The sequence below is a fragment of the Triticum aestivum genome, chromosome 3A (genome assembly GCF_018294505.1).
Source record: "Triticum aestivum cultivar Chinese Spring chromosome 3A, IWGSC CS RefSeq v2.1, whole genome shotgun sequence".
NCBI lineage: Eukaryota > Viridiplantae > Streptophyta > Magnoliopsida > Poales > Poaceae > Triticum > Triticum aestivum.
In genome coordinates, this window is record NC_057800.1 from 691,612,755 (window position 1) to 691,623,871 (window position 11,117).

Here is an 11,117-nt window from a genome sequence, read left to right on the forward strand (position 1 = left end):
TTACTGTTCCAGGAAGAATCATCGAAGAAAACGGCGTGGAAACTAGTGAATCAGGGGGCTCCAGCGCGCACACACGCGATCCCGTGCAATCTACCTTGGGATCGGCCCGTCTGGACGTGTCAGGTCCGACCGCACCACCCTCGGGATCGTCGTCGAGTCAGCCGGCTCGGGGCCCTCCACCATCCCCCGCCTCGTGCCTGTCCCCAAGTGACACGTATCACCCTTCGTCCGAGCTGGGCTCCGCGGGCGCCACACACCAATCATCGCCGGGGAACCAGCCAACAGCGCGGTACGCGCCGGTCCCATGAACCTATGCCAGGCGCCCCCCCCCCCCCCCACGGGCCTCTGTCACCTCTGCGCCAGGCGGGCCCGCCACTGGATCCGATGCTGATCTGGCCCGCCCACTCAGATCTTATGTGGCCTCGCCCGTCTCCGCGTCTGCTAGCCCTGCCACAACTGATCCGGCGGGCTCTAGTGCTGATGTCGTCTCGGGATCATCAAGGTCTTGTCTGCAGCTGGATGTTGCTGATGGATCTTCTGTGCCTATGCCACCACCCGTCACCACGCCTCCTCGTACACGTCTTTGCGACGGCATAATACAACCGGTTAATTACAAAACTAAGTATGGGTTAGTTTCTTCTATTTCCACAGGAGAACCCCACACCGTTCCTGAAGCTCTGGCTGATCCTAAGTGGTGGCTGGCTATGGAGGAGTTTCATGCTCTTCAGAAAAATCATATGTGGCATCTTGTCCCTTCACGGCCCGGTAGAAATGTCATTGATTGCAAATGGGTGTATAGAATCAAACGCATGTTAGATGGTACCATTGATCGGTATAAAGCTAGACTTGTTGCCAAGGGGTTCAAGCAGAGGTATGGACTGGATTATGAGGATACTTTTAGTCATGTTGTTAAAACCGCCACCATTCGTCTTGTTTTGTCCATTGTTGTGTCCAGAGGATGGAGTCTCCGACAGCTAGATATGCAGAATGCGTTTCTTCATGGTGTTCTGGAAGAGAAAGTCTATATGAAGCAACCAGTTGGGTTTGAGGATCAACATAAACCATCTTACATCTGCAGACTTGATAAGTCTCTCTATGGACTCAAGCAAGCTCCACGTGCATGGTATTCCCGTCTAAGCTCTAAATTGAACACACTTGGCTTTATTCCTTCCATGTCTGATAGATCCCTGTTCATTTACAATAAGTCACATACAGTTATCTTTGTACTCATTTATGTGGATGATATTATTGTCACTAGTTCATCAAATGAGACAGTAACAGCTCTTCTGAAAGATTTGGACTCAGAATTTGCTCTTAAGGATCTTGGAGATCTTCGCTACTTTCTTGGTATTGAGGTCAAAAGAAAAACAGAAGGTGGTCTTCATCTCTCTCAGGAGAAATATGCATCTAATCTTTTGAATAAAGCTGGTTGCAGGGTTGTAAACCATCTCCAACACCACTCTCTAGCTCAGAAAAATTGTCTCTTGCGGAGGGTGTTCCCTTGAATTCAGAGGATGGCACCAAGTACAGGAGTTTGGTAGGTGCACTCTAGTACTTGACACTCACCAGGCCTGATATTTCTTTTGCCGTAAATAAAGTGTGCCAGTTTCTTCATGCACCCACTTCAGCCCATTGGACTGATGCTAAACGCATCTTGAGATATGTAAAGCACACCTTGGGCGTTGGACTAACTTTCAGCAAGTCATCTTCCACACTTGTTAGTGCATTCTCTGATTCTGACTGGGCTGGTTGTTTGGATGATAGACAGTCCACATGTGGTTTTGCAGTTTTCTTTGGACCTAATCTTATTTCATGGTGTGCAAAGAAACAGGCAACCGTCTCTACTGAGGCGGACTACAAGGCAATGGCAAACGCAACAGCAGAAATCATATGGGTAAAGTCTATGCTCAAGGAGCTTGGGATATGTTACATACAAACTCCATGTCTTTGGTGTGACAATCTTGGTTCCACATATCTCTCTTCTAACCCTATCTTTCATGCTAGAACTAAGCATACTGAGGTTGATTATCACTTTGTTCGAGAAAGGGTTGCAAGCAAGGAATTGGAGATTCGGTTTGTTTCTTCAAAATATCAAGTTGCAGATGGTTTCACAAAGGCCTTGCCTACAGGACCATTTGAAGAATTCAAGCTTAAACTAAACTTAAGAAGCTTAGATTAAGAGAGGGTGTTAGACCTTACATAGTCACGTGTAACAACATATAGGCGCAGACTTGAGTATCAAATTAAGATATTGAGATGTTAGACTAGTTAGAGATATTTCTGTTTAAACCTCTCTATCCCATCTCCTGTAATCTCTCTGGCTGTTAGCCACGGCTGCGCCTCCCTATGTAATCCCTCGATCAATCAATATATACCTGTGGGTCTTCATGTATGGAGATTGAGATGCTTTCATAACTTCTTACAAAATATATTGTGTGCGATGGCTGCAATCCAAACCTATTGTGGAAATGGGAAGTGCGTCCTCCATAATCCCTACCCACACACCTCGGCTGCATTGAATTCTAGGAATCCCCCTTCCGCCCCTTGCTCTAATGGACCATATCTCGAAACCAAAACAGCAGGTAAAATACAGAACAAGGCATTGTCGAAGGGCCGTCAGATCGACCCACATTCCTGTACAACAGCAGCAGCCCAAACAAAGTAAAACAAGGACCATATAGTGGAGCTATCCACCGGCGGACACGGGAGGAACACCATGAGAATGGAGGGCAAAGCAGCTAGAGCTTCCCATTTATATGGAACTTAGAGGTTAGAAATCCACACCGAGAGCAGCTTCAGTGTACTCTCCAGCTTGCTACACTTGACTCAGATCGATCAATGGCTCTAGCTTGGCACCATCAATACTGAAAATTAGAAGTACCAGTGGCGGCGGCGGCACTACAGGCCAAAGTTGCAATCATCTGGATGTGCGTTTCACGGAGTGCAAGGTTCTACAAATGTAGAGTAACAACACGCGAGTGCGAGGTTTGCACAATGAAATGAATAGCGCGCTATTTCGGCGTTTTAGCGTCGCTATAGCATATTTGGGAGGCTCACGTTACGTTTGAGCACATTTGCTCGCTACGACGCTAAACATGCTATAGCGTGCTATTTTGGCGTTTTAGCGAAAAAACGTTATACGTTTTAGCGTGGAATGGACCAAAACAGGGTCATCTAGGCTGTTGGACAGACAGCAGGCTCAACAGCCCATTGGGGAATCGGCCCAAAACTTTCTCTTGACCTAACCTAGCCATCGGGCATCAGACCACAACACCACGCACTGGCAATCCCCTCCCAAATTTCACATCGATAGCTTGTAGCGGCGGCGGCGGCTGCGGTGACCCCAACTCGAAGCTGCCGCGTCCATGTCAGCCACACCGTCGGCGCCGGCGACTCAGCCAGGTGAGAGCTCTCTCTCTCTCTCTCTCTCTCTCTCTCTCTCTCTCTCTCTCTCTCTCTCTCTCTTCTGTAGAACCAACTCGCCGGGATGTGAGAAGAGCACCACCGTCCGCACACCCATTGCGCGCGCACGGGTGTCGCCGCCGCCGCCGCCGCCGCCTTGCGTGCACAGGGTCTCCTCGGGCGGCGGTAGGGCTAGAGTCCGCCGGCGTCGTGACGGGGTTGGATCTGGAGATGGGTTCTCTCGTTGTGGGACTAGGCCTCGGGTGTAGGCCGTTCTGCTAGGCGGCGGCCGATGTATAGATGCCTAGATGGACAGATCTCTCTTCTCTGTAGTGTAGTCCGAATGTGTAGTTCTGTACTTTTGTAGTCATGTGCAGTTTTGTTCATGCTGATTTTAGTTACTACTCCTTGACTCACACTATACTACAGATGGGATTATGAACACTATACTGCAGTTTTGTTCTTGCTGTTAGTGTAGAAGAGTTTTGTACTTCATACTGTTTCTTACTGACTGAGTGCTGAATTACTTATGTTTCTTGTTGTGTTCATTGTCTAATTGTAGGCCTCGGCGTGTCAAGCACAGCATCAACAGCCCATGGACAAGCTGCCATTGCGAATGTGAAATCAAAAGACCCAGGATGGAAATATTGCATTTGCCCGGATGAAAACAAGAAGAATTCACTTAGGTGCATCTATTGTAATAATCTGTACACCAATGGTATTACTCGGATCAAGTTCCACCTTGGAAACATTCCGAATTCCGGTGTTCTACCTTGCACAAAAGTGCCTGCTGATGTAAGGGATGAAATTGTTGAGTATTTGACAAGGAAGGGTGAGAAAAAGGCAATAAAGGTTACAGAGCAGAAGAGAAGGAGATGTGAAGTGGACTTGAGCCACTCAGAGGGGGAAGGTGCTAGTGACTCAGATGGCACAAACAATTCTGTTCTTGTGCTGAAGTCAGCGCGTGGCACAACGTCTAAATCCTCAAGTGGCCCTATGGAAAAGTTCTGCAAATTGACACCCAAAGAGGCTATTGCTGCAAGGAAGGAAAAAGTTGCTGATAATATCCAATTAAAGCTGACAACTGGGAGAAGAGAACAAAAAAGGATTCGTGCTTGTGAGTACATTTGCCAATTCTTCTATGAAGCATGCATTCCCTTCAATGCAGTCACACTTCCAAGCTTTGACCTTATGCTTGAGTCAATTGGACAATACGGCGAAGACCTAGATGGTCCTAGTCCTTATGAAATGGGTGGGCCATACTTGAAGAAGAGGAAGAAGAGAGTGAAGGATTCCTTCAAGGCACACAAGGAACATTGGGAGCTCACTGGATGTACAATCATGACAGATGCATGGACAGACATAAGAGGAAGAGGGGTAATGAACTTGGTGGTTCATAGTGCTTATGGTGTAGTTTTTCTTGATTCTGTGGATTGTTCAGCTGCTAAAAAAATGGTAAGTACATCTTTGATCTTGTAGATCGTTGCATAGAAGAGATTGGGGAGAAACATGTAGTTCAAGTAGTGACTGATAATGCAAGTGTGAATCAAGCAGCATCTAAGTTGTTGAACGCAAAGCGCCCCAAGGTATTTTGGAATGGTTGTGCTGCCCACTGTATAGATCTGATGCTAGAGGACATTGGGAAGCTGCCATCAGTTGACTCCACCATTACAAAAGCTAGAGCTGTGACGGTTTTCCTTTATGCACACACAAGGGTTTTGAACCTAATGAGGGAATTCCTTAGTAAAGATTTGGTTAGGTCTGGTATTACAAGGTTCGCTACAGCATACTTGAACTTGAAAAGCATGCTGGACAACAAGAAACAACTCCAGAAACTATTTAGATCAGATGAGCTTGATGAAATGGGATATTTAAAAAAGGTTAAAGGAAATGAAGCTAGCAAAACTGTGCGCTCTGAAACTTTTTGGAGAGGAGTAGACATTGTTGTCAAGTTCTTTGAGCCATTGGCTAATTTGCTCGGGAGGATGGACAGCGATGTACCGGCTATGGGATTCATATACGGCGCCTTTTTGGATGCCAAGCAAGAGATCAAAACTAAGTTTGAAAATGAACAAGGATCTTATTTTCAGGAAGTGTTGGATATTGTGGATAAAAGATGGGACAGCAAGTTGAAGGGGCCACTACATAGGGCTGGATACTTCTTAAATCCATACTACTACTATGAAAACAAGAAGCAAATTGAGTTAGATGGATCATTTGAAGCTGGGCTTGTAACTTGCATGGAAAAAATGGTTGAAGATGTTGTCCTTCAAGACAAAATCAATGATGAGCTTGTGGCATATCGAAAGGAATAGGGGACATTTGGAAGAGAAATTGCCAAAAGGCAGCGGAGAAACAAAAGCTTTGATCCAGGTGCATATTCACATTTTTATCAATTCTCAAATTTGATCTTACAATGGTTTATTAACTATGGTTTTATACTTTTGAATGAAGCTCAATGGTGGTCCAGTCATGGGTCAGATTCACCAAATCTCAGAGTATTGGCGATGCGGATTTTGAGTTTGACATGCAGCTCCTCCGCTTGTGAGAGGAATTTTAGTGTTTTTCAGCAGGTAAGAAAGAAGTACAATTTATCCTGTTCTCAACTTCTCATATTAGTGCCCTTGAAAAATATTTGCCTATGTTATGCTAGCAAACTTGATTTGTTCTCAACTTCATAGAAGTGTCCTGTTGTCCGTGTTGTAAATGTACGCAATCCTGGTGTTCGTGTTGCTTGATATGAATTGATGGCTGGTTTGTGCTGTACAGTGTATAACTTTCCTTGATGTAGAATATATTTCCTTGCTTCCTTACTGTGATAACATATTTGTTTCCTTGCAAACTTGCCATGTTGCTTACTTGGTTGCTGTTACCTATAGATTCACACAAAGAAACGCAACAGGCTGCTTCATAATAAAATGAGAGACCTTGTTTTTATCAAGTTCAACTCCAAACTCAAACAAAAGAGAAAGATGAAAAACAGGGACCCGATTGTGGACCACACATTTGTAGATGTTGTAGAAGATGAAGATAATGAGTGGATCACAGGTATTGTGCCTCATGAACCTGATGAAGTTGTAGAAGTTGCAGCATCAACATCACAAGGAGCAGTTGGTGCATCAAAAAGAAAGAGAGCGTCCCAATCTCGCCCTCGGAAGAAGAAAAAACTGCTCCCTGTTTTTCGTGAAGATGAGTTGGAGTCAGCTAGTTCTTCTTCTGAATCGGAAGATGATGCCATGCATTCACCATCTGGTTCATCAAATGAGAGTGATTCTGAATAATTTCCAAGTTGTCGTTGTATTGTATTGTTTACTTGTTGGCTTGTTGCCTTGTTGGCTAGTTCATCTTTAAACTGATATGTTGTACTATTGTCGTCCTATGGCAGTTGTTGTTGCCCTTCTAGTTTTTTGGACAAGTAATTTCGCATGTGTCGCTATGGACTGTTGTATTGTTATGTTCTCCATCTAGTTCATCATAAAACTACTATGTTGTATTGTTATTGTTGTTCATCTTAATTAGTTATGCATGTATGGCTCCTGAAAAAAAATATTAGATGTTGAAATCCTTATTTTTTGGGATATATTTGGCTTTTTTTTAAAAACGCTATTTTGAATATAGCACGCTATAGCATGCTATAACTTGTATAGCATTTGGAGAAGGGCCACGCTATTTTAAATAGCACGCTATTCAAAACATTGGGTTTGCATCACCGCACGCGTTGATGATGGTACACAAACAGAAACAATAGATGGGAAATAAATCAACAGCCGACAACAGCTAAAATATCCAACAGGTGAAATGTTCAGATATTTCACCATGACTAGAGTCAGCTAGCACTCTTCCAATACAGTACTAAGAGGCAGAAATCTCCTTTAGGGCTATCCAAAAGTTAACTTCCACCATTTTTTATTATGAAGTGCATACATGTCACAGTAGTTTTGGCTGTCCAGGTGACCGGCCGTGAAACACAACAGAACAAGGCTAAGCAGAAATATGAAATTCTCGAAAATAGAGCAGAATAATGATAATAAAAGTAGCTTAGACCAGCACTGCACTGCTTCCTCTAACCTGATCAAGCCCTTGAGGCTTCTTAAGTGTCATTTACAGCAGAGCTATGCTAGGACTGATAAAATATACTACCTCCATTCCAAAATATAAGAATACTTGCAAGTTTAGCCTACCAAAACGTCATATATTTTAGAACAGAATCGTTGGTTGGTGTCATACAAGAATACTTGCTAGTTATTTAACACTTCAGTATAGTCCTCACATACTCTAGAGTTGTGGTGCTGCTATCTTTCAGTATTTAAGACCAACATACAGAGATGGCATCTGCTATAAAAGGTATCCGCTCCAGGTGAATCCCATTCACTACATATGTGAAGATCTCATATTGCGGTAAATGAAGTATGCACTTAAGTAAAAAAAAAACTTGCAAGAAATGAATGGACATATATCCAATTCAAAATTTGAAAACCATATATATCCTTAACACCGTTATCTAATTTGAATGGAAATAATGATTCCATTCCTGCCTGAGGATAAACAAAAACTTAAAGGCCATATTGTTAAAAAATGAAATCCATACATTCAGCAGCAGAACAAAGCAAGCGGAGATCCAAATGCAAAAGTTAGTTCCAAGACATATCATAAGCAGAGAATAGAATTTGGATATAGAAGACAATAACAATAATGGTTCAGTAAAACGATCAGAAAATCCATGATTAAGGTAGTAGGGTTACAACTGCATGCCCTGCTAACTGCCATGGATACATACAAGTACACAAACATAAGCAAAGTTACTAAGTTAACTGCAATAGTCAGAACATGAATGAACTCAAGCACCAACAAAAACTATCCCAACATCATAAACAGAGTTTTTAACAAAAAACTACCACATTTCATGGAAACGTTCCTACAAACTAGCACTTTACAAATTTGTGCCGAAAACTACCATTTTCTTACTAATCCTTGACTAAAAACTATCATGTCTGAAAAGAGCCTGATTTGCCTCTATTAAACGCGTTTCTGACTGGTTGGGCCCACACGTAAGCGTTGACGTGGCACACAGATCCAGTGGCGGAGATGGTCCGGGGAGGAGCTAGTCATGGCCGCCGCCGCGCCCGGGCTCGAGCTCAGCCATGGTCGCGCCCAGCCGCGCTTGCTGCTCCTGCTACTCCTTGCCGCCCGCGCGGCTGCTCCCTTCTGTTCCTTGCCTTGCCGGCCGGCGCCGAGGGCCCCGAGCGGGACATCGCCAACTGCTCCAGCTTCGTCGGGAACAGAGCAACTCCGATTTGAACTCCTCCAGCCTCGGGTCTTCGTGAATCAGTGGCTTTGGCTCTTCCGATCGAGAGCTCGAGGCCTCGGCCCCCGCATAGCATTGTGGCGGCTGCGGCAAAAACTGCAGCTCGTAGTGCGGCGGCTGCGGCCAGATCTGCGCCGCGTACCTCTGCTGCGGCACAAACTGCGGGTGCGGCGGCGGGATCGGTCATGGCTGCTCTTGCCTCGAAGACGAGGCGCCGCCGCGGGTCGTCTCGTCGTGGTGGACGCGGAGGCGCGGGAGTGTGGGGTGGGGCCAGTGTGGCCGTACATGTCGCTCCGGTGGCGCGAAGGCTGGAGCCGCGGGACGCGTCCGCCCTCACGCGGCGCGGTGAATCCGTCAAGTACAGCTCCCCCATCCTTCGCTCCGGCGACTCGAGCCCGAAGGGAAACGCGTACGCCGAGGGGTGCACCGCCATGCTGGGCCTCGCCAACAACTACCTCGGCAGCGAGCTCCCTGCCGCGGGGCACGAAGACGAGGTGTTTGTTGAAATGCCTAAAAGAGATACAGGAGGAGTAAGAAGATAGACACTGGCGTGTGGGCCCAACTAGTCAGAAACGCGTTTAAAAAAGTCGAATCGTGCTCTTTTCAGACTTGGTAATTTTTAGTCAAGGATTAGTGAGAAAATGGTAGTTTTCGGCACAAATTTGTAAAGTGATAGTTTTTAGACACGGTTCCACGAATTGTGGTAGTTTTTTGTTAAATACTCTTGACTCTCATAAACATCTACCCAAGTCACCGCTGCCCGATTTCAAGAGCTAACTTCAATAGTATCATCACAAAGATTGACAACTGTGGGGCTGCAGCATGCAAGCAAGACATTTAGTGCCCATCTGCCAATGCCTCCGAGAACAAGGGAACATATGGAATGTAAGGAGTCTTGCCACATTTAATTTGGCAACCCCGTCCAAGTTGACTTATAAAACTAAGCTTTCTGCAATCCATGTCATATGACATTAGTGTGTTCTCCTGCCCACATACTATGAAAATCATATTGCGTTCTGTGTGAATGAGACGACACTGTAATCATCCTCTGAATGCTCTACTCCAAACAGTTGCGAGTGCGAGACAGTGTGCCTTGAAGGTCGACTTTCCGCTGCTGTAGTCCTCAAGAACCCAGACTGATAGGCTTACAGAATCAGCACTAGCTGCAAAATATAGCTGCCCTTGTGACAGAAAAATATCATCGGTAGAAGCATCATTCAAGACTGTTATAGGAGAATCGATGATTCACGAAATATCTCCTTCAACATCAAGCTTACTACCATATCATCAAAGGCAGCCAAATGCAGGATCCCATTAACAAATAGGCTTTTTCAACGCCTTGATACGCTCACTACTGGAAACAGGGAATTTGCCATCAGCCAGCTCTTTGCCATCTGCCAGCTGATGGCAAAGAACGTCTTTGCCATCTGCTTATAAAAAACAGATGGCAAAGAACTGACAGACAGCAAAGAACATGGTTGTCATCAGCCAATTCTTTGCCATCTGCTAGTGGATGGCAAATAATCTTTGCCATCTGCCAGCAGATGGCAAAGAGGTTGGCAAATCCTGTGGCCGTCAAACGTCTAATGGTGTACCAGCCCCACCTCTTTGCCATCTGTCAGTAGACGGCAAAGATTCTTTGCCATCTGCTGGCAGATGGCAAAGAGATGGGGTTATTTTTTCCAAGTAAAAAAACTGTGGGGTTATCCCCTCCCTCTCTCCCCACCCATCCAGGTAAAAAAACAACCGCCGCGTCGCTCCCCCGCCCTGTCGCCGGCCGCGTCACTCCCCTGCCCCGTCGCCGTCGCTCCCCCGCCTCGTCGCCGGCCCTCCCCCGCCACCCTGTCGCCGGCCCCGTCGCTCCCCCGCGCTGTCGCCGGCCGCGTCGCTCCCCCGCCCCGTCGCCGTCGCTCCCCCGCCCCGTCACCGGCCCTCCCCCGGCCTAAGTGTGGGTCAGGCCGGCCGCCGTCGGCGCCAAGCCCCCGAGAGATGCCACGACCTCCACCGAGCAGGAGCAACGAGAGCAGGAGTAGCAGCTCGCCTCCTCGTGGCGCGGCGCCGTCGCTCCCCCGCCCCGTCACCGTCAGTGTCCTCGACGGATGTGCAAGATCCCGCGGCGCTGCGTGTGGGGATCATCGGGTTCGGCAACTTCGGGCAGTTCATCGCCAGGGGCATCCAGCGGCAGGGCCACGCCGTGCTGGCCACCTCCAGATCCGACTACTCCGACTACTGCTCCGCCCACGGGATTCGCTTCTTCAGGTGACCAGCCATGCCAACCCACGAACCTATCTTTCTTCTATTCCGGTCGGGATGCAACTGCAAGGGGATCGATTGATCATGCTGTGAAATGCTGACAGCAACAGAAGCTTGGAGGCGCTGTGCGAGGAGCAGCCGGACGTGCTGCTGGTTT

General features: G+C 46.7%; 1 protein-coding gene across 1 annotated transcript; it reads left to right on the plus strand.

The window, feature by feature from the left end:
• The first annotated feature begins 3,266 nt into the window (after window positions 1–3,266).
• LOC123063265 (uncharacterized) lies at window positions 3,267–6,376 on the plus strand. Its single transcript, XM_044487007.1, has 4 exons — window positions 3,267–3,402; window positions 3,965–5,775; window positions 5,857–5,975; window positions 6,282–6,376. Exons 1-2 carry the CDS (start codon window positions 3,366–3,368, stop codon window positions 4,879–4,881), a joined length of 954 nt encoding a protein of 317 aa, XP_044342942.1. The 5' UTR covers window positions 3,267–3,365; the 3' UTR covers window positions 4,882–5,775; window positions 5,857–5,975; window positions 6,282–6,376.
• Window positions 6,377–11,117: the final 4,741 nt, after the last annotated feature.

Bases quoted from the DNA above. Each gene is read 5' to 3' on its own strand.
- LOC123063265 (XM_044487007.1), top strand. From the start codon at position 3,366: ATGTCAGCCACACCGTCGGCGCCGGCGACTCAGCCAG. The intron at 3,403-3,964 runs GTGAGAGCTCTC...GTCTAATTGTAG, and splicing joins GGCGCCGGCGACTCAGCCAG to GCCTCGGCGTGTCAAGCACA.